The 19289-nt window shown below is 33.4% G+C and overlaps 1 protein-coding gene across 1 annotated transcript; it reads right to left on the reverse strand.

Annotated features, from left to right (window-relative positions):
- Positions 1–646: 646 nt before the first annotated feature.
- On the reverse strand, positions 647–19016 carry LOC120346703 (atrial natriuretic peptide receptor 1-like). The gene is made up of 21 exons (XM_039416510.2): positions 18608–19016; positions 17807–18042; positions 16816–16956; positions 15350–15549; positions 12318–12494; positions 11747–11960; positions 11364–11535; positions 10937–11069; positions 10453–10525; positions 9852–9942; positions 9285–9455; positions 8645–8796; positions 5989–6182; positions 4913–5077; positions 4603–4780; positions 3880–4051; positions 3481–3642; positions 2897–3024; positions 2565–2710; positions 1944–2038; positions 647–1754 (listed from the first exon to the last, which is right to left on the reverse strand). The coding sequence occupies exons 1-21, from the start codon at positions 18992–18994 to the stop codon at positions 1044–1046; spliced, it is 4098 nt and encodes a 1365-aa protein (XP_039272444.2). The 5' UTR covers positions 18995–19016; the 3' UTR covers positions 647–1043.
- Positions 19017–19289: the final 273 nt, after the last annotated feature.

Here is a 19289-nt window from a genome sequence, read left to right on the forward strand (position 1 = left end):
TGACATATAGATCTGAATTATCTCGCGGTATTTTTAAAAATATAACGAGAAATGTCTTGTGCATTTGTGTCATGTTTAATACCTTGTTCAATAGTAGTTACAGCTGTTTCAGATTATTCTTTGTTTCTATCTGTAGAATGCCATATTTTAATAAATAAAATCTTCAATGAAAAAACTATATAACATATTTTGTAGTTAATCATCGCTCGTGGTTGTATATTATCCGTGCAATATTTTTATCTATTACAACTTGATCATTTAAACGAATATTATTCAGGAATAAGAGGTAATAAGATCGCCATTATAAATAGTCTTTTGACTGGCTTCGTATGCTATAAAATACACGCTTTTTGTCTATTAAATAAGTTAGAACATGTTAAATGTTACCGATCGTTCTGATGAATGGAACATTATCTGCCGACATGGCCACGGTATTGCACAGTTGCGAAATTTTCGACAATGTTTCACGTGGTTGTTAAGCGTCCAGAACATCCAGAAAATTAGAAGGAATACCTCATGCTAACCTAAGTTTGCTAGATAAATCATATATATATATATATATTGCTCAATGGTTGGGTTTAAGACGTGTAACTCATATAGGTTACCGACCGACACTTCAAAAATTATTAAAATAAAGCACTGGAACTTATATATTTACAAAATTCTAAAAATAAAGGCAATAAAAGCGGCACAAGACAAGAAAAAGCAACAAATATAAATAGCAAGGATAAAAGGGCATTTCAAGTTGCGTTTTAAAATATAGAATGGAAAAATGATTTATTTTCGGATAGACAGAATGTTTTTTGGACGACATAATATCATCGTGGACAACAATATTATTTATAATATTAGTTCACAAGGCTATTTGAATGTACAATCCGCATCCGTACGTTAGTCAGGGATTAATTTCAAATACCGTCATATATGATTTCGTACTCTTGCCAAAACGTAATTATCGTGGAAGGTATTGCTGCTTACAACTCTTAAATCGTATATATTTTTTTTATCTTATTATTTATTTATGGCATCAAATACTCTCATCTTCAGAGCCTTGTCGTTTCATCATTTGAAGATAAAGAGTCATCGTAACCTGAGTTTTGAAATACATTTACTATTTTTGATTTTCTGAATTTTTTCTTCTTCGTACGGGGAGAATGAAAACTATTTTCGTGACCATCGCTGTCTTCAAACTTGACCTTTCGTTGAGGCCTAACGTCTTCCACATTGTCAAAAACAGCTCCAGGAGTAGCAGGCTTAAAGGGTTTTACACCGCTACTGTGTCTCTCATGTTGCAATTGTCGCAATCTAGGCAGTTGCTCGGCTAATTCATGCGGAAATCCTTCAACTGATATTCGTCGTTCTCGATGATTTTGATGTTCACTGACAGTTATTGTTTGTCGGTTTCTTGTTGTACGATCTTTGCGACACTGTGTAAGCGGTGATGGGTATTTGCTGGGTCGCTCACATTCTGATTCAAATGTGACAACACTGGGAAGACTCGACTCTTTATATGGTTTGCTGACACAATCTACACGGGCGTCCACTTCATCTTCAACTCCCGTGACTGACACCCTCATTCTCCCGACTTCAATGCTGGTTCGTGCTGAACTATATCCGGATGAAGCACTAATCCTCTTGTTTGAAATAGTCTCCAGTTCGCCTACATAATTTCCATACGATTTTTCTAATTCTTGAACAATATCAATTTCAACGTCCTCTGCTTCGAGCCACCAAGTTTGTAAAGTTCCGAGGCCCTGTCGACAATAAAAGTATGGAGAGCTATAAGTTGGTAAGTATATATAGGTAATACCGGAAATACACAATGCAATAACTAGGATTATTAAAACATGTCTCTCATAAACCAATATAAATATATATATTTAAATCAGCGCAAATCTTATATATAAAGCAAATAGTACTCAAACGTAGTAGAATAAGTTTACCTTCATAGGGACCATAGTGTCACGCTTTTCAATAATGAAATTCCCAAATTCATCTAGGAGACTTTTCGTATTCGGTGAAACATGAATCCGAAGTGCTGAAAAACAGTATTTGAATATACAGAAGAAAAGAATATATATTCTATACTTTAGTCGTAGAATAAGAAAATAAAATAAAAATAATATATTGAAACACACGAAAAAGCATAACAGGCTAGCTATACTTGTATAAAACAAGAGAGCTATACTCAAATATATGGACACAAAAGCCAACTCGTAGTAGTACGGGTATGCAATACGTCAAAATAGGCTAACGGTGCAGCAGTGTTCACGACTAAAGCGATCGCGCATCCGTCACAAGGTGCACAACTTTTAATGACGTCATTGCACACAAACCGAATCCCATAGAGCGCACAAAATTTTTTGAAGTACATAGCAACAAGAAAAAGCACAACAACAACAACATAATACCAAAACGATCCATATGATCATTTTGTGTCCAATAAATTTTTTCAACATAAACATGAACAATGTAGCTCGTTTTACCACTACCGCTGGTGTAGTGTGTCATGACAGATTTTTCATTTGCAAGTCAAGAAGAAGCTTAAGGAAATCATCACTCACCTTCACCATTCTGTTCCATTCTTGCTGCAGTATTAACAGTATCTCCAAACAAACAATATCTGGGCATTTTTTGTCCGACTACTCCGGCTACAACCGACCCACTATGAATTCCCACGCGAAGTTTCATTTTTCTGTCGGGCATGTGCCTTCAATAAATTTTTAAAATATGTTTTGAAGGCTTACATAGTTTTTATTTCAAATGTTTGATTGGACATTTGCCGACATTTATCGAATATTTTTGAATGAACAGTATTTTTGAATAAAAAAAATTTAAATTGAATATTCCGCAGTTTGTCCACTTTGGTACGATTTTACTTAAGTATTAAACTCACGGTATTTCAAAATGTTCCACTCCGTTGATTAATGCAAGAGACATTCTGGCAATCTGGCGAACATGTTCTTTTCCATTTCTGTCTGGTAATCCAGATACAACCATATATGCATCTCCGATAGTCTCAACCTATGATCCCAAAGCAATGTTGCAAAATGTTATTGAAAACGAATCACGCTTTTTCCTTATATATATATCAAATTAAAAAATTCTGGCAGACGGATTTACGATATTTTTTTCTGTCCTATTCTTCGAACGGAAAATGAAGAACAACAGAATATGAGCTTTTTAATTAGTAGTTTTCGTCAATTCGATTAACTTTTATGGTATTCTAATATACGATTATTTCATTATATATATCCAAACGAATATATTGTTTTATATTTATACAAAAAGAAAAAGCATACAACATGAAATTTGAGTGAGTTTTTTTTCATTTAATTGAGTGTCTTTTTACCCAAATATCAAATGAGTGTCATAGTAGTGTAGTAGTAGTGATACAGTAGAGAATGAGTGATAGAGTAGTCTAAAAATGTATAGACGAATCAAGTTTTTGCAAGTAAATAGTTCATTTAAGATCAACACCTTGTACACATCAAATTTATCCGCAATTTCATCAAACATTGTGTAAAGATGATCCAGCATCTCAACTACTTGAAACGGTGTACTTTCATGACTGATTGCAGTAAATCCAACAATATCACTAAAATATATTGTGACGCTGTCAAATTTTTCTGGCAGCACATCCTGTAAAACATAATATGATAAAATTATATGCCAGTAGGTCTCATAAAAACATGAGAATATTTTAAACTTGCCTCTTTTCAAAATGCGCAAAGACATTGGCATTTGACGGCAATATATTTTATTCACATTGTCAAAATTGCTTAGCTCATGAAGAAATATGTTGAACACGAGTATAATAGGTTTGTTATAATTTTATAATCAAGTGTAAATGATGTTTTCATACTTTAATTTACTCACTTGTCCGCGTTTTAATCTTTCTGCAACGCTCTTTGGAAGCATTTGGTATAATAATGTATCTGCACGTTCTTTTTCTGCTTTATATTGGTCTGTTCTTTCTTCAACTTTTTCTTCAAGATTATTTGAGTATTGTTCTAGTCTTACAAGAAGGCTGTCGACTAAATTTTGTTTTCTATAAATAAATTTTATTAAGTCGTTACTTTAAAGTACAGAGTGCCGCAAAGAACTTTTACTATCCAACAGGACAACCAGTCATAGTCGTAACAGCATTAGATATATTATAGCTCATGTTATACTTATTTTGGATATATATAGTAAAATTATTAATTAGATATACAAGGATTTTTTAGAATTCATTTTATTCAAATTGCAGAATGTTACAATATTATTCTGTAATGCAGTTTTTCCCGAGTTTGTTAATTGTAATGTAGAAATAGATTTAGAAGTTATTATCCATTTTATATATTTGCGTCCTATTTCATTCATCATCCGGCGTATTCGCAGTAGAGTAATACAAAACGGGTTTGTTCACTAGTGGGTGATGATGTTTGCCGTAAATTTACACAAAATACTTCAAGGTTTTCATGAATGCATTAAATATTTAATACAATGACGACTAAATAGCGTTTTCATGATAAGTAAGTTCTCCATAAGCAGGGAGTGCGGTTAAATAAAATTTAAATTTCACGTACATATGTATTTTCAACATATGTAAAAACTCACTTCTTTGCTTTGAATGCATTCAATATTTGTGAGAATCCTGGCCTTGACTCTGGGACTTCTCCCCAACATTCTGTGACGAGTGTTCGTAGTTTAGTTTCAATTATCACGTCATCATTGTCAGCAAGTGTTGGTCGGAATGGATTGTTGAGTTGTACCAGCTTAACTCGCTCGCAAATGTCTAAATAATGGAAGGTTTAAAAACGTAGTATGAGTAAATATGAATGAAATAGTGTAAAAACGAACAAAAAGTGTAATTGTTTTGTGTTTATTATGCTTTACTTAATTAACGTATTAAATCATAACGTTTTACCTCTTGGCGTCCAACTATTCTCTTCTGACTCGCCAAGATAAAATGCCCCTTTTCTGTACAATATTTCTTGCACAATAATTGCAAAACTGTAAACGTCTCCTTTCTGCGTTCCCTTCAAAGATGCATTGTCATCCCTGAGTAACTCAGGTGCCGTCCATACCATGTCTGAAAATTGGAATAGTTCGATGTAGGATATCTAAGTGAGCTTGTTGTTTTGAACAGTTGATTTATTTAAGGTCATTGATAGAAAAAAGGATTTGCATTAAAGAAGTCTATACATTTCAAATGGTTATTAGAGCCACTAAATCCCTTTAAAGTGTTTGGTAGCATTGCCCGTTTGCCCAATAAGATATATATATATTACACGCATCCATACAACGCTTTGATTTGGATGTTAATAAAATGTTTTGTGCTTTTAAGATGAGTACACCTGTGTGCAATTATCATCCACCTATTTCTAAGCACGCAGATTGAGGTATCACTATAGCAACTAACCCCCAAATGTACCCCATTTCATGTTGAAATCATCAAAACAAAGTTAATTTTTCCCAAAATTTGAACAAAGACTTTCGTAGAAATCAAATTACACCAGTTTTAAGAACATAACATGTTCCACCCAGTCATTATCAAATTAAAATTTATATTCTTAAGACCTTTGGCACTGATTAAAATAATTATATCTAAGTTTCCATCCGTACGATGTACACATCCCTTATTGAGATAATTGGAGTTTCTGTTTATAACGTGAATCACGAGCTCACGTTTATAGTATTTAATAAGATTTATGATCGACGTATAAATACGACTCGATATCTCTCAATGTGAGGATGTAAACCATTCTAATCTAAGCTAGTGTGGATAAATGTTTTAAGATTTGTATTCTGTGTGTTGTGGAAATTTACGAATAAAAACATATAGAGATTTTTAACGTATCTTCATTCACGTGGGCGTTGAAGCTGAAGGGTGAACGGGTGACTTGCAAGTCAAAGACAATCTACAAATTAGCAATATACGGTGACATCACATTCATTTACCAATTATATATGCTATATCACCACCTATAGAAAATTGAATACCTTTCCAGTGATCGTATCCAACTACGCTGTCTCTTCTTTCCCTGTTACGAAACGACGTCAGCCCAAAGTCTGTAATCTTTACCACAAATCTGCTATCGACGAGGCAATTTGATGACTTTAAATTACCGTGTGAATGAATTGTACTCCGGTGAATATGCTGCATGCCATAGGCAATATCCATTATCAAAGAAGTCCTATAATACAATAAGCTTGACTAATGTAACAATCTAGTCAGAAGATATGAAGACGAATTACAAATTTTAAGTAACCCTCATTCCTGGTGCGAGTCGCTACGTTTTTACTGTCATTGCAAGTACATGAGTGCAAATGTTTATGGGTGCAAATATACGTGGATGCAAATGTACATGGGTGCAAATGTCCTGGGGGCAGTTTACGGGTGCAAATGTACGTGGGTTCAAAGGTGCTATCACCGATAGATGTATATCGTAATGCGAATTTAGATGTATTTATAGTAAATATAATGGATATATATTGCTAATTCGTTGACTGTCGCAGACCTGCCACTGTAGGGTTGCCAACCGTCCTTTATTTCAAAGGACAATCTTCTATATGAGATTTTTGTCCTTGTCCTTTTTAGGATGATAATTTGTCCTTCATTTTTTCCAACGTCGTTCTGCCCGATAGTTATAGTACTGTGTTTGATATTGTTTCGTTTGTAAATCGCCTCCTTTTATGTATTTGCAAGCTTTTAATTATTCTTTGTAATTTCGCTTTGGTACGGCTCAAATAGCCAAGATATACCAATTTTATTAACAATTTCAAATATTTTACATTAATTTTCCGAAGAAGTCAAGTTGCAACACTCCAAGATTTGAGTGAATTCTAGTTCAATAACTGAAAATTCTACGTATAATTGGTCTCTAAGATTTTAGATTATTTCTCAACTCTGCGATAACGTATTTGGAAAAAAGATTTGACTTTGGAAAATTATCTCTTTTAGATAATCTTTCTCCAAAATATCAGACACTTGTAAAATTGTAGAGCATTTGAAGCTAAAAGACAAACTTAATTTGAATATGTTTGACCTATTTGATGAAGTTGTACTCATCCAAAAAAAATTTTGCACGATTCAAAGCACTAAACTGTTCACAGAATGCAGCTTGATTGGGTCAATGTTAAATAAACATTAAATGAAAAACACATGAGGATGTTTTTGATATATCTTTTTAGCTTGGATATAATTTGTATTTCATTGCTTTATATTGTTCTTTCCTGCAAGTTACAAGATAAATGGTGACGGTAATCTATGTCCTTTATTAAGACTTTTCATAGTTGGCAACCCCACCTGCCAGTCGCCCGTTCACCCTTCAACGAATTAGCAATATCCATTACATTTGCAATATATTTATTACGTCAATTAATTGCGCAATATATTTGAAGCCTCTCAATAGTGTGCATATATATTTAGAGTATGAGTTTCAAAGTTCATTATAAAAATATTCTCAAATTCCTTAGCTGTCACGAACTCAAGTCAAGAGCGTTTGAAATAAAGAAATGCGAGGCGTGAGTTCCAAAGGCTACGGATAGTTAATCATTGCCACAAGACATCGCCAGTCGTTTGAGGTCACTATCACTATATACGCTATATTTTGAGTGGGACAAGCTGCCTCTGTTTGTTTCTGTGACCACTTGACGGTTATTAAGTGGGGTCGATAAGTCAAACTGAATACTTCTATTTACCTAAAAATGAAACGCGTTTTAAAATTATTTGAAGCATGCAGACTTTGAAATGTTGTAATTTTCCATTGTATTCTGTGAACTCCTAATGAACTTTGAAACCGTTTTGCTAAATTGTTGTTTGAAATGAATCGAATGCTCTCAAATTTCCATTAAATTAAAATGGTTGGAGTTATTTTAGATTTTTCTCGGCTACGTATGGCTCGTTCTTTCACCTTAACATTTGCGCCACCACGTGAATATTCTAACGATCGATCAACGGAGTGGCTCAACAAATGGCGCCGGGGAAGTTTAGCAGACATCCAGTCGTATGCGAAGAATTGCAAAATATCGTCATATTTAGATTCGCTGCGACATCCAGGATACGAAAGCATGAACTGTTCGACTTACTAACCAGTACTCGAATCAGGAACCAACAACTTGGAGCCTTTATGCAAACGCTGAAACGCTTTTACTGAGCCCAATCATATTTCTGTTTATAAATTAGCAAAGTCAGCAAATATGCAATGGGTGAGTGTGCGAGATTACTTCAAAGTCTATAAATATAGCTTCAGGTGTCGTGTGTGGAATTTGTTTGAATTTAGAGACCATTTCAAGAATAGCCTAATGGCGCTTGCAAATTGCCATCTTTAATTGCATAACGGTAATATATATAATAGTACGTAACTACCGGTACCATAAATAGGCTACTCTAAATTGTGAAAAAATATGATACCCCGAACCTTGATTGATATTATTACGCCGGTACTATGGCGTAAATAATAAATAGATATATATCATTGATATTGCCGGAACCAAAACTACCGGTAGGGTAGATTACTGCAAAAGGTTGAAATTTATGTTGGTATCAGCCAAAGAATCATATTATAAAATTCGTAATACGCAGACGAATTTCGTCCCGGGGAAACAATTTTACCGTAATTTGGAAAGCACTCTAGTGATAACAAGCGCTGTATACCTGAAAACATCATCTACGTCCACCCAGTCAGTATCGCCTTCGAGAAAATCTTGCAACGAACCTCGAGAACAATATTCAGTTAAAATCGTGACTGGAGAATCCACACTTGCTCCGATGAATTTGCACAAATGTTCGTGTTCCAGAGATAACATCTTTAGATTGGAAAAAAACATTGAAAAAATAGTCATGATTATATAGGCACGTTACTATTATTGGCATGGTATGTATCAGGAATAGCTATTTGCATAGCTGTCCTGAACTGGTGAGCAAATTTGGCGGGAATTTTTAAATTTGACAGTTTTTTTTATAATATTTTTGGATAGATAATTGAGAATCTGTACATAATATGGATGGGAATTAAGTCTAGATAGTCTAGGACTAGGAGATACAGCAATTGCATTGCTCATCTTTACTAAAGAGGATGATACTTGGTTTTATGATGTAGTAGGCTATAAATGCGTTTGTATTCATAAATATACCTCCAAGTGTATTCGATTTGATGTTTATACCTTGCTCGTTTAGCAGACGGACATGTGAAATACTAGGATTACGAAGCTTAGTCTGGGTAAAGCGGTTAATAGAAAAACCGTAATCCATCAAATAGGTGTTGAAAAATGTTTTTATCAACTGTTTTGTTTACCGTTTGCAGTTCGACTAGAATATTTCTATCAAGTTGAATTTTCTGTCTGTGGAACACTTTCACAGCAACAAAATGATTTTTCCATCGCGCTGTCTTAGTAAAAACTTGTCGCCCATGTAAATTAAGATGTGAGGTAACAGTGGCTTCGCTGGATTGACTTATTGTTGATCCCTGTAGATGGAAGTGTTAAGCATAATATACAGTATTATACATCTTGAAGTGTAGTTTTAATATCCCTGGGTTATCGTCGAAATCTTGAAAAAAAAAAGATACTAGTTGTTATTTATTTGAAAAAAAGATATGGCTTAATCACAGGATACTAGACAAATTTCTCTCGGATATGAAATAACCCACAAAACCTTGAATCAAGCCTGGTAAAATGTGCTTTAGGTCCCTCAGTGATACGTGGTGATTTTTTTTTAGGGGGGGGGTTGGGCTTTCCGAGTTTAAATGACATTCGCAAATAGACTATATTTTTCTGTGATATCTCATGAGCTTCGGGTAAATTCAAGCATAGTTGATAAATATACATAATACTGTTTAAAATCATATCTTCTACCAGCTCACCGATTGCCTTCTTTGCCTCATGTTATAATCAATTTCTTCTGGTTTCACTCTCCACGCCATGTTACGCAATTTTCTTTCTTTCACAATACGTCTACAAAATTATCAAATAGTGATTGTTCGTACATTTTTGTGGATTTCATACACAGCAGGTGAAATTTATGTTAGAAATGAAACTTTTCGCCAAGTTTGGAACTCCCATAAACAGAAAAAAGTAATTGATAGGGAATTTAAATTTTTCTATTTACACATTTTATGAAATTCAAAGATGGAAAGCCGTATCAAGTTATTTTTAAAAATTCTCATCTCGAACTTCAGCCAACTTATTTAATTTAAAATACGAGTATACAAAACAAGTAAGCAAAAGTGCAGAAGTTTGATAACAATTGACACCAGATGTAAATCATTCAACATTTTGAAAGTATTTACTTCAACTGATTGGCCAAACCGTCAACCATCCCAGCATTCATGTCCACTTATCTATATTACAGTATCGATATAGTCAATATTACATGTTATCAATTCAATATTAAACTATAAAGTATAAACGATCGTCCAAAAATACGTAGAATAAACGTAGATTGCAAAGTAAATTATGACTCACCTATGCGCGATGAAAAGAGTAACGATAAAACAAAGCAGCAGCACGACAAACGTTCCAATGAGAGCTTTGACAACTGAAAACAGAAGTAAGTATTACTCATTTGAATGGTAAACATTGCTAAAATTAATTTAACTATTTCTACGCATTACTTCTCAACGTAAAATAGGATAGATCCTGGGGTCACAATATTTTATTATACAGTCCTATAAAACAGAGACAAAGTTATATCATCAGAACAAAAAACTAACAATTCCTAGAATAGGATGAAAATCGCAAGTAGCCTCAAACGAATTTCTTTTAATTTTATCTCTTAAACTGGTTATAGTCTTTTGTTCAGTAAATTTAATAATATCGGGTAGGTTTGTAATGATCACGTAAGATTGTTGTGAGAATTAATGAGATCCTTTTGTTTAAAAAAGCTACCTCATATATATTTATATATAAAGAAAATATGAAAACGATTGATAAAATAACTTTTACATACGAGTAGACACACGATGTTCTTCGCAAGGTGTATACCCGCAATCTGGTTCGTTCACAGGAGGCTCATTACCAGGCCAGTCTATCGGTACAACTTCTACATACGTTTGATTTTCTCCATAGTACACGACTGCTTCCTGCAAAAACAACAAAAGTAGTCATATCATCTCATATAAATTATATGCCTGTGATTTTGTGTGTGAACTGTTACTCTGTTAGCATCACAATATTCAATATATATATATTTTCTTGAATACCGGAGTTGAAAATTTTTGTTTTTGTGTCTACAAAAGGATGATCCCAACCAGTAAAGATTTTACATGCTTCTGTCAAACAATAGTCAATTCTTCAAATAAAAATCGCCCAGTTGCGGTTTCGCGCCTCATAGATTTCGCTGATTTACTTAATCTAGCAAACAAATGGAAACTCGCCTGAAATTTCTGAGTCGCATTGTTCATATCCATCAGAGTATAATCCATAACTCTATCCCCTGTTTCAGTTATTTTTACCAAGCCATCAACGCTTTCAAATGTTATATTCCATAGCAGCCGAGTAAATGATCTCCCATCTGATAAATCAGTTATATTTCCCTTTTCAATACTCCTGGAATAATTGAACCAGTGCTATATTTTGTGTTTAAAACTACAAATTTATTCTTATCCAATTAATTCTGAACTAACAACTAATTCTGGAAATGTTCAAGTGGTAAAGCATGTGATTAAGATGAAGAAGTTACATGTTTTAAATTGAGAACGATCATGATATTATACAGCGTTATTCCGATAGTCCTCGTATTTGTCTGAGCCTGGCTTACTTGTTCACTCCGTGAACTAGAAGTTTTACTGCATCGTAGTATTGAGCAAGAAACGGATTGACGAATTGTTCGTCACCCGATATCGCGGATCCCATTTTCTTTTTCATAGAATCTGAGAAGTTTTTATATTTTTCTGTTTTCGATTGACGAAGTGAAATTACTTGAAGTGCTCTCATTCCATCACTAGAATTTCCAACGTCTTTCGTGCAATAATCTGGAATGTAATTTATAGTTATGGTTACAAATAAAATAACAGAGCATCGCGTTAGAATAATTCTTGTATTTCTATAGAAGAAATAGTCTGGAATGTAAACATAAAAGTTTGTGTTTATTGTAACTCTAATGGGCCAAACTGTCATATTCAAAATATCAACGAAAGTTTTCATTAGCAAGAAGTCTTGGCTGTTCTTGGAATCTCTGATCTCTTCTAACATTTGTTTAAAAACGGCGGCTATGACGTATGATATTGTATTAACAATTTGTGAATGTACTCAATTTTTAAAACTTGAAACGTCTTTTCCTAATCTGTCTATATTAAATGTATATTGCTAATAACGTTCGATAAACTCACCATTGTTTCCCAGCACTAATTCACAATTTTGATCATCTTCATTGCTCCACTCATATGAAATATTTGTGTTATAAATATCAAGATATAGAAACGCATAATCCCCTCCTGTCATTCTCTTTTCCTTTGCTTTATTCATTATATACCTCATCGCTTTTCTTCCAATACACCAAATCGAGACTGGAAATAATAAAATATTATAAATACACTTTATTTTTATACTTTGGCTTGTGAAAAATATTATATATATTTGATATTTATTTCCATAAATATTACAAATATGTCCTGGGATGATTCGCATTAAAATACTTTTTCGTCATTTGTTTGCCCGAAAAAGATTTTATAACTCCCCAAACAGTGTTCAATTTACCACTATGGTCAAGTGTCAAAATAGTATGATAAATGTCGGTTTTTCGTGCAAGTGTTTTGAAAGAATTGTTTGATCGGTCATGTAACAAGTATTTTATTGTTCCATAAAGCAAGCAAACTACGTAGATTCTGGGTTGCTAACATTCGTGTGATCATGCAGAATTTCGTTTTTTTGAGGATACTTATTCAAATAAAACATATTGGCTAATGGTACTGTTATAAGAACTTATAAAAGTTATATGTGCGATACTATGCTACTATGATACTCTACATCAAGAAGTAGCCTTCTTCAGAACTAAAAACATAGCATTTTAACGTTTTAATAAATTTACCAAGAACTTTTTGACAATATTCGACGCATTTGCGGTCAACGCCAGCTTAAAAATTAACTTGAACTTAAACAGAAACTCAAAACGATAATGAGTTTACACTTTGACGCTCGCAAACTTTCCTTTTCTAAAATGCAAACAATCCACAACCCTCAATCCAACAAACATTTTATGCAAACGAATTGAGGGGGTATTACATACAAGACGGATAATTAATTATCCTTAATCGCGATGCTACCAGAAAGTTGGCAGGGGATTGGCAAATAACATTTTTGACAATTTTATAGTTTTCAAAACGGAATAAAAGTAAGAGTAACTGTTTCTGAAATTTGGTTCGCATTGTCTTTTTTATATCTGGAAATACAATCAGTATGATGGTATCATATAGCTCACCCACGAACAAAATGAAACTGCGAATCCAAAAAAGGTTTATCTGGCTTCAGCTCGCGGCTAGTAATCTGAAAATTTCGATTACATAAATTTGGCGCTAGTAATAATCTTTGACTCCGACCCAGAGAAGGGAAGAATAAGAATCGGATCGTCTTTCAACTTTATGGAAAAATACCCTACTAAAAATATTCAAACAATACTTTCATGGTATTACCGCTTCAGAATCACTCAGCTTCCATTTTTTATTCGGTCTCCTAGAGTTTTATATGGTGTAAAAAAATAACCACTCGCTATGGACATGTACGAAATAACAATTATTTAAAGTTCTGCGTCAGGATAAGAAATTAGGTCGTCTTATTTCTGCTTGGTAACGCAAATTAACATTTTCTTCAAAAATTACCAGAAGAGACAACATTTTTGGTAAATATTACTATACTTTGGTTATATTTTTGTGCGTGAAGTGTATGAAATTGTAGTTGCGGCGACTCCGGTAGCAACCGGGTCGAGAAATTTGAATCTCTCACTATTTATTGGATTCGTCGGACTTGCTGGGCTTGGTTGAATACCAAGAATAGCAACTGCGTCATTTTGTTCATATCATATGTTCAATTTAACGTATGACTTGGAAGTAAACAACTTGTTATTAAAGTACTCGAAAATTTCCGATCATTCTGGAAACTAAAATTTGTAGTAATTAATTTAATTTAAAACTATCAAAAAAAAAATAACATTTGATGGTCGGAGCGAACGCGTTCTGTCGTCGTGCTTTAGCGTGGCTGTTCTGGAGTGTTTACATTTCTTCCAGTTCCGGGAATCACCGACTGCGCGGAAGTATCACGTTAAATTTTAAAGTAGTTCAATTGGACAAACATTGACGTAATTTTGTCAGCATTACTTTAACGTCCAGATAAATATGATGACACTTGGCGGGACATTTTTGTTCATTTCTACAGTTTGTTCGCTCAAACTTCTATCCAAAACGAATATCTAGCCTGGCACTAGCGAAAATGAAATTCAAACCCACTATTGAGAAATCTCATATGGGTAATGTGCTTACTCCGTAATCAATAGTCTTCCTGACACGGTATTAACTTCTTGAACCCCTCACTTAATATACAAGCCCCACATAGGCCCACTGGCACCCCAATAGGCAACAATATTGAATCATTTTAATCCGAAATATTTTTCCCAAAGATGTTAGCAGAATAGTATGGGGCATTTGATATTAAACTTGTGTAATTGTTTATTTACAAGTGACATCATCTTTTCCGTAGTTGCGTAATCTATTTCCAGTCAAATTCTATTACCGTCATCTAATCTCAGAATTTGCTCGTAAATATTTCGTAGGGGCTTGTACAGGGAAAGTATAATGAGGTTGTAGTAAAATTTCCAGTAGTCTACGTAGTTAAATATTTCCAGCAACCCCTGCTTAACAATTGTAAAGTTGGTAATGCATCTTTGCATGCGTTCTGAAACATGAACAAAATCGATGCCGTACAGTTAACGTGGCGACGCGTAGTTTGATCACACAAACGACGCAATCGATTGATGATGCAAAGGTGACGCAAAATTTACCTATATGTTTACATTTAAATATAGTCTGGACAGCAAACAATATCCGTATCAAATATCAATATATCGTATTCGGATTGTTTATTGCTTATGATAAAGAATTAGGTTGTATGTAATAACCTTTGATGTGACATATGATGCCAGTTATCGTACAAATAGTATTATCATATGGACTAAAAGGTTATCCGAGACATCAATTTGTCTTCATATCAAAATTTCGTTATTCTTAGTCAAGTATTTTTATTAGAGGAGATGTGACTGACACGCGATCCCACGCAAGTAGTATTTGTTCTTAATTTTAGTGAGCCCCTTCGTAGCCGCGAACAATTATTTGTATTTTTACACTATTAAAATAAATTAATGACAAATTCTTACCACGTGCATTATTTTTTATGGTATCTAATATTTTATCCGCGTTATTAATAACTCCATTATCATCGTTTTGCGCTGAAATGTTATAGTGTTTTCCATTCTGCCAACCCTTTTCTCCTCTGAACTGCGCTGTAACTCCTCCCATAAGGGTAGTACAGTCGGATCGCGTCGTTGTGTCCACTGGTGCGCCGTGATTAGTGATACTAAAAAAACATAAAACGAGTTTTGAAGTTGCAAAAAGTTATTATTATTTTTGAAGGCCATAAAGAATATGTATTTGCCAATATACATTTTAATATATGCTACACATTCCATTATGTAGTAGAGGTAACTGTCATAAAAGCAAATGGATCCTTAGTTTTTCACAGAAGTATCAAAAGTTGGGCTGAAAAATTTCATTCAGAAGTTCCCTATACACCAGCTTATTGCATAAGGACTTGATTGAAGGCGCAAAGTGAGTCATAAAATTCATTAATTCTTGCAATATATAATAATTATGATATGAAGAATGTAAATATTAAATACGTGATGATCATCTAGAAATATCTTATTCTCGATACAAATATTCATTTGCATCAGATATTTCTTTCATTTACCTTTATAACTTTACTCAATAAAATGCATGTTCTATTTTATTATTTTACTGTTATGTTTATTATATTTAATATGCAACAACGATCAATTAAATTAAATAAATTCAAAAAACATTTTATTACGGTCAGTATTATGCATGTACAATTTGTACATGACTATCGACTTTTATGAAATAACAAAAAATTTATCTGCACTGCCTGGTAAAGCATTCCAGTATTAATTTTATCAACTTATACTTGATCGAGTATAATTAAAACAACTGTTTTATGTTACTGAAATCATTTTTCCATTTCAGATCAAGTGTGGTCAGCAATATTATTAGTCAACGTCAAAACATTCGCATGAATTAATCTTTAACAAACTTGCTATTTGACTCCATTTTGTCAGCGAAGACTCCATTTTATATTGCTTAAGTGGACAAATAATATTGACGGACCAATGGTGACCAAAATGCCAATAACGCAAGCATTTATTTTACAAATCTTTGCACCGTCAAATGGTGTGTTGTAAAAGTAAAATATTTAGTTGAAATTATATTTTGAATAAACATTGTATATTTTTTATACCGACTCAATTTTAAAATACATGATATCAAAAGACTCCCTCTCATTACTGATATAGTACCGTTCAACGATCGATCGACTATATCAACTACAATTGGCAAAGTTATGTTAAAATATATTTTTTCGTAAAGAGAAAGAATTTGTATAACATAAAAGCAGAGAACACTAAATTATACTTCCAGCAACTAACTTTATATCATGCACAATTCAGAACTACTATTTTTAACTTGGCAAAAATACACAAAATTATTACTATACTATGAATACAATATGAAAATAATACTATTCAAAATGAATTAAAACATGGCTTACTATGAATATATGACATATGAGTTTGTCCAGTTATATTCATTGTAAATACGGACAACAAATTTCCCAATGTCAGTAGCTGTATGACCAGTTCTCGTCAATGTTTCACAACATCCTTGATTTTTATTATCAAAAATTGTTGTCCTGTAAGAGTATTTATGGTTAAAGTCACAACATTTGCATACAATTCGTTGTATGAATTCGTTAGTCATGGTGGTTGAAGACATTTTATGTACACTGATGCTAGGGAGTGCTAGCTCGATAGAACAAGTTCGTACCAGTTTGTGCATACAGTCACAATTAATTTTATGAGTTTTTCGAAACAGATTATTGATTAATAAAGTACAGCCATAAAGATGGAATCACCCTATCAAATATTAATAATAAAAAATATACATGATATAAAATTCATCAAACAAAGTTTCGAAATATTTAGGACTAATCGAAAACACATCGTACCGAAGAAAAGAATCCCAATTTTGGAAAAAATCTTGTTATACAGGAGTATCTACAGCAAGCTGCGTGATCTCAGTTCACATAGTAGTCAAGTTTAGTTTCACTTTATATTTGTTAATAAAATAGAGGCAATTTCAAAATATTTGAACGGAAATGAATGTCTATCAATATCAAAAATAAATGATGAAAATAGTCGCGTGGTTCCAATTGCTTATCTAATGTTAGTATAGGTCATTCTCTGTGAGAACAAAAGTTTCTTAAGTAAAATCCACAACATTTGATATAAGTCTGTTTAAATTAGTTCGTTAGAATGGTAATAAAAACATGTAGGCTACTTTTATGTAAAGAAGAAAAAATATCACAAGATGAAAAACTTCTAACATGCGTTTTCAAATCAAATTCCAATTACCTTCGATCATTTCTTGTTTTCTATTGTATTTTAAAATATTTTAAAAGTTTTCCACATCTAAATCTGATTAAAAGTAATGTAACACATTATGTTTATGTGCTGAAATGTATGAGGAAAGTTCTATCCTACCTTGTTCCAGGAAAAATTGAAGGCCAATCCCAATTCGTAGCAAGAGCACCTACTCTACCCGCTGCATAATCGCACGTCATTCCTATAAAAACGTTCATAGTTTCAACTCCAGCTAGAACATCCACAGAATTACATTGTTCTGCAATAATTCTGCTGTCTTGAATGTCAACCGCTTGTGTCATGGCAAAATCGGCATTACATCTCGAATCATTTGCGCTAACAGTAAAACATGTGTGCTAGATGAAAAAGTAGATATTGTTAACTGCGAATATTACTAATACAGGTAATTTCGATAACAATCTGACATAGAATAGGATTTACCTATTTATCCCGGGGAGAGGAAAGTTAATGAGACGACTTATTCATAGGCCAAATCACGGTTACCAGTCGATGTTGGGTATAGAATTAGCCAGTTATTTTTGGTCAGAAGCACGGACTTGATGTTGGAGGAAGCCGTAACCGACCAGTGGTTACGTGAACCACCCTAAGGCGCAAGGAGTCAGCAATCCTCTCACTCATAACTGCACTCGAATGGCATTCGAACCCGCCAGCCCACGCCTGGTATCACAGGTGCAGTGGCGAGCGTATTTGGAAGGCTTAGCACGATGCGACACACCGCCGAACCGCTGATTTACACATAATTTCTGGTCAGTCCCGTCTTTGAGTTGAGCGTTGTAAAGATCAAAAATATATATTGAAAAAATGACCAATGCAGGTTTTAAATTGCAATCACAGCCATAAAAGTCGTTGAATGTCGGCCATATGAAGCATTGAAAGGGACGAGACTTTTTCGTATATTACCTGTGGATATTCCCCTCCGTTTATTGTATAATTTTGACATAAAACTGCTCCTGTGTCTTCAAGTGCTTGATAAATAGCTGGCATAACGTGGTTTTTTGAAAACATGTAGGAATCGTCGAAAGGAACAGTTACCCAAATATTAATTTCGTATTTTGTTGTTGAATTTACTTCTTCATCATGAATAAAACTTGCATTCACAATTTCGCTGATAAATGTTTTTAATTTGAGATTGTTAACGGGAATAATTGACTGATGGCAATCGCTTAATTGTCTTCCATTTGTTAGATTCAGGCAGCCTGATGTTTTGTTGATTTCATACGATCTTGCTTTTATTATTGTAAAAGCAAATAGACAAATAGCAAATGTGAAACTGTTTCTGGAATACATATTTATTTTAGATTTTTATAAATATTTTAACTGTAAAATATAAAGACACAATTATTGACAAAATATCCCTAAATGGGTCCGGGTGTTATGGTAACCATTTCAAAAACAGAGGTAAATCACTGTGGTTGATAAATCTATTTTTATTTTCATCATTTTACATTAAAACCAATATGGTGATAAACTAAAGTCTGATTGTTACGATATTGATTGCCAGATTCTGTTAAATAGTCTGAGATATTGACCCGAACCTTGTCCTCATGTACAAAAGCAAAGTTTAAAAAAAAGAAAATGATTT

Source organism: Styela clava, chromosome 8 (assembly GCF_964204865.1).
Source record: "Styela clava chromosome 8, kaStyClav1.hap1.2, whole genome shotgun sequence".
Classification (NCBI taxonomy): Eukaryota; Metazoa; Chordata; class Ascidiacea; order Stolidobranchia; family Styelidae; genus Styela; species Styela clava.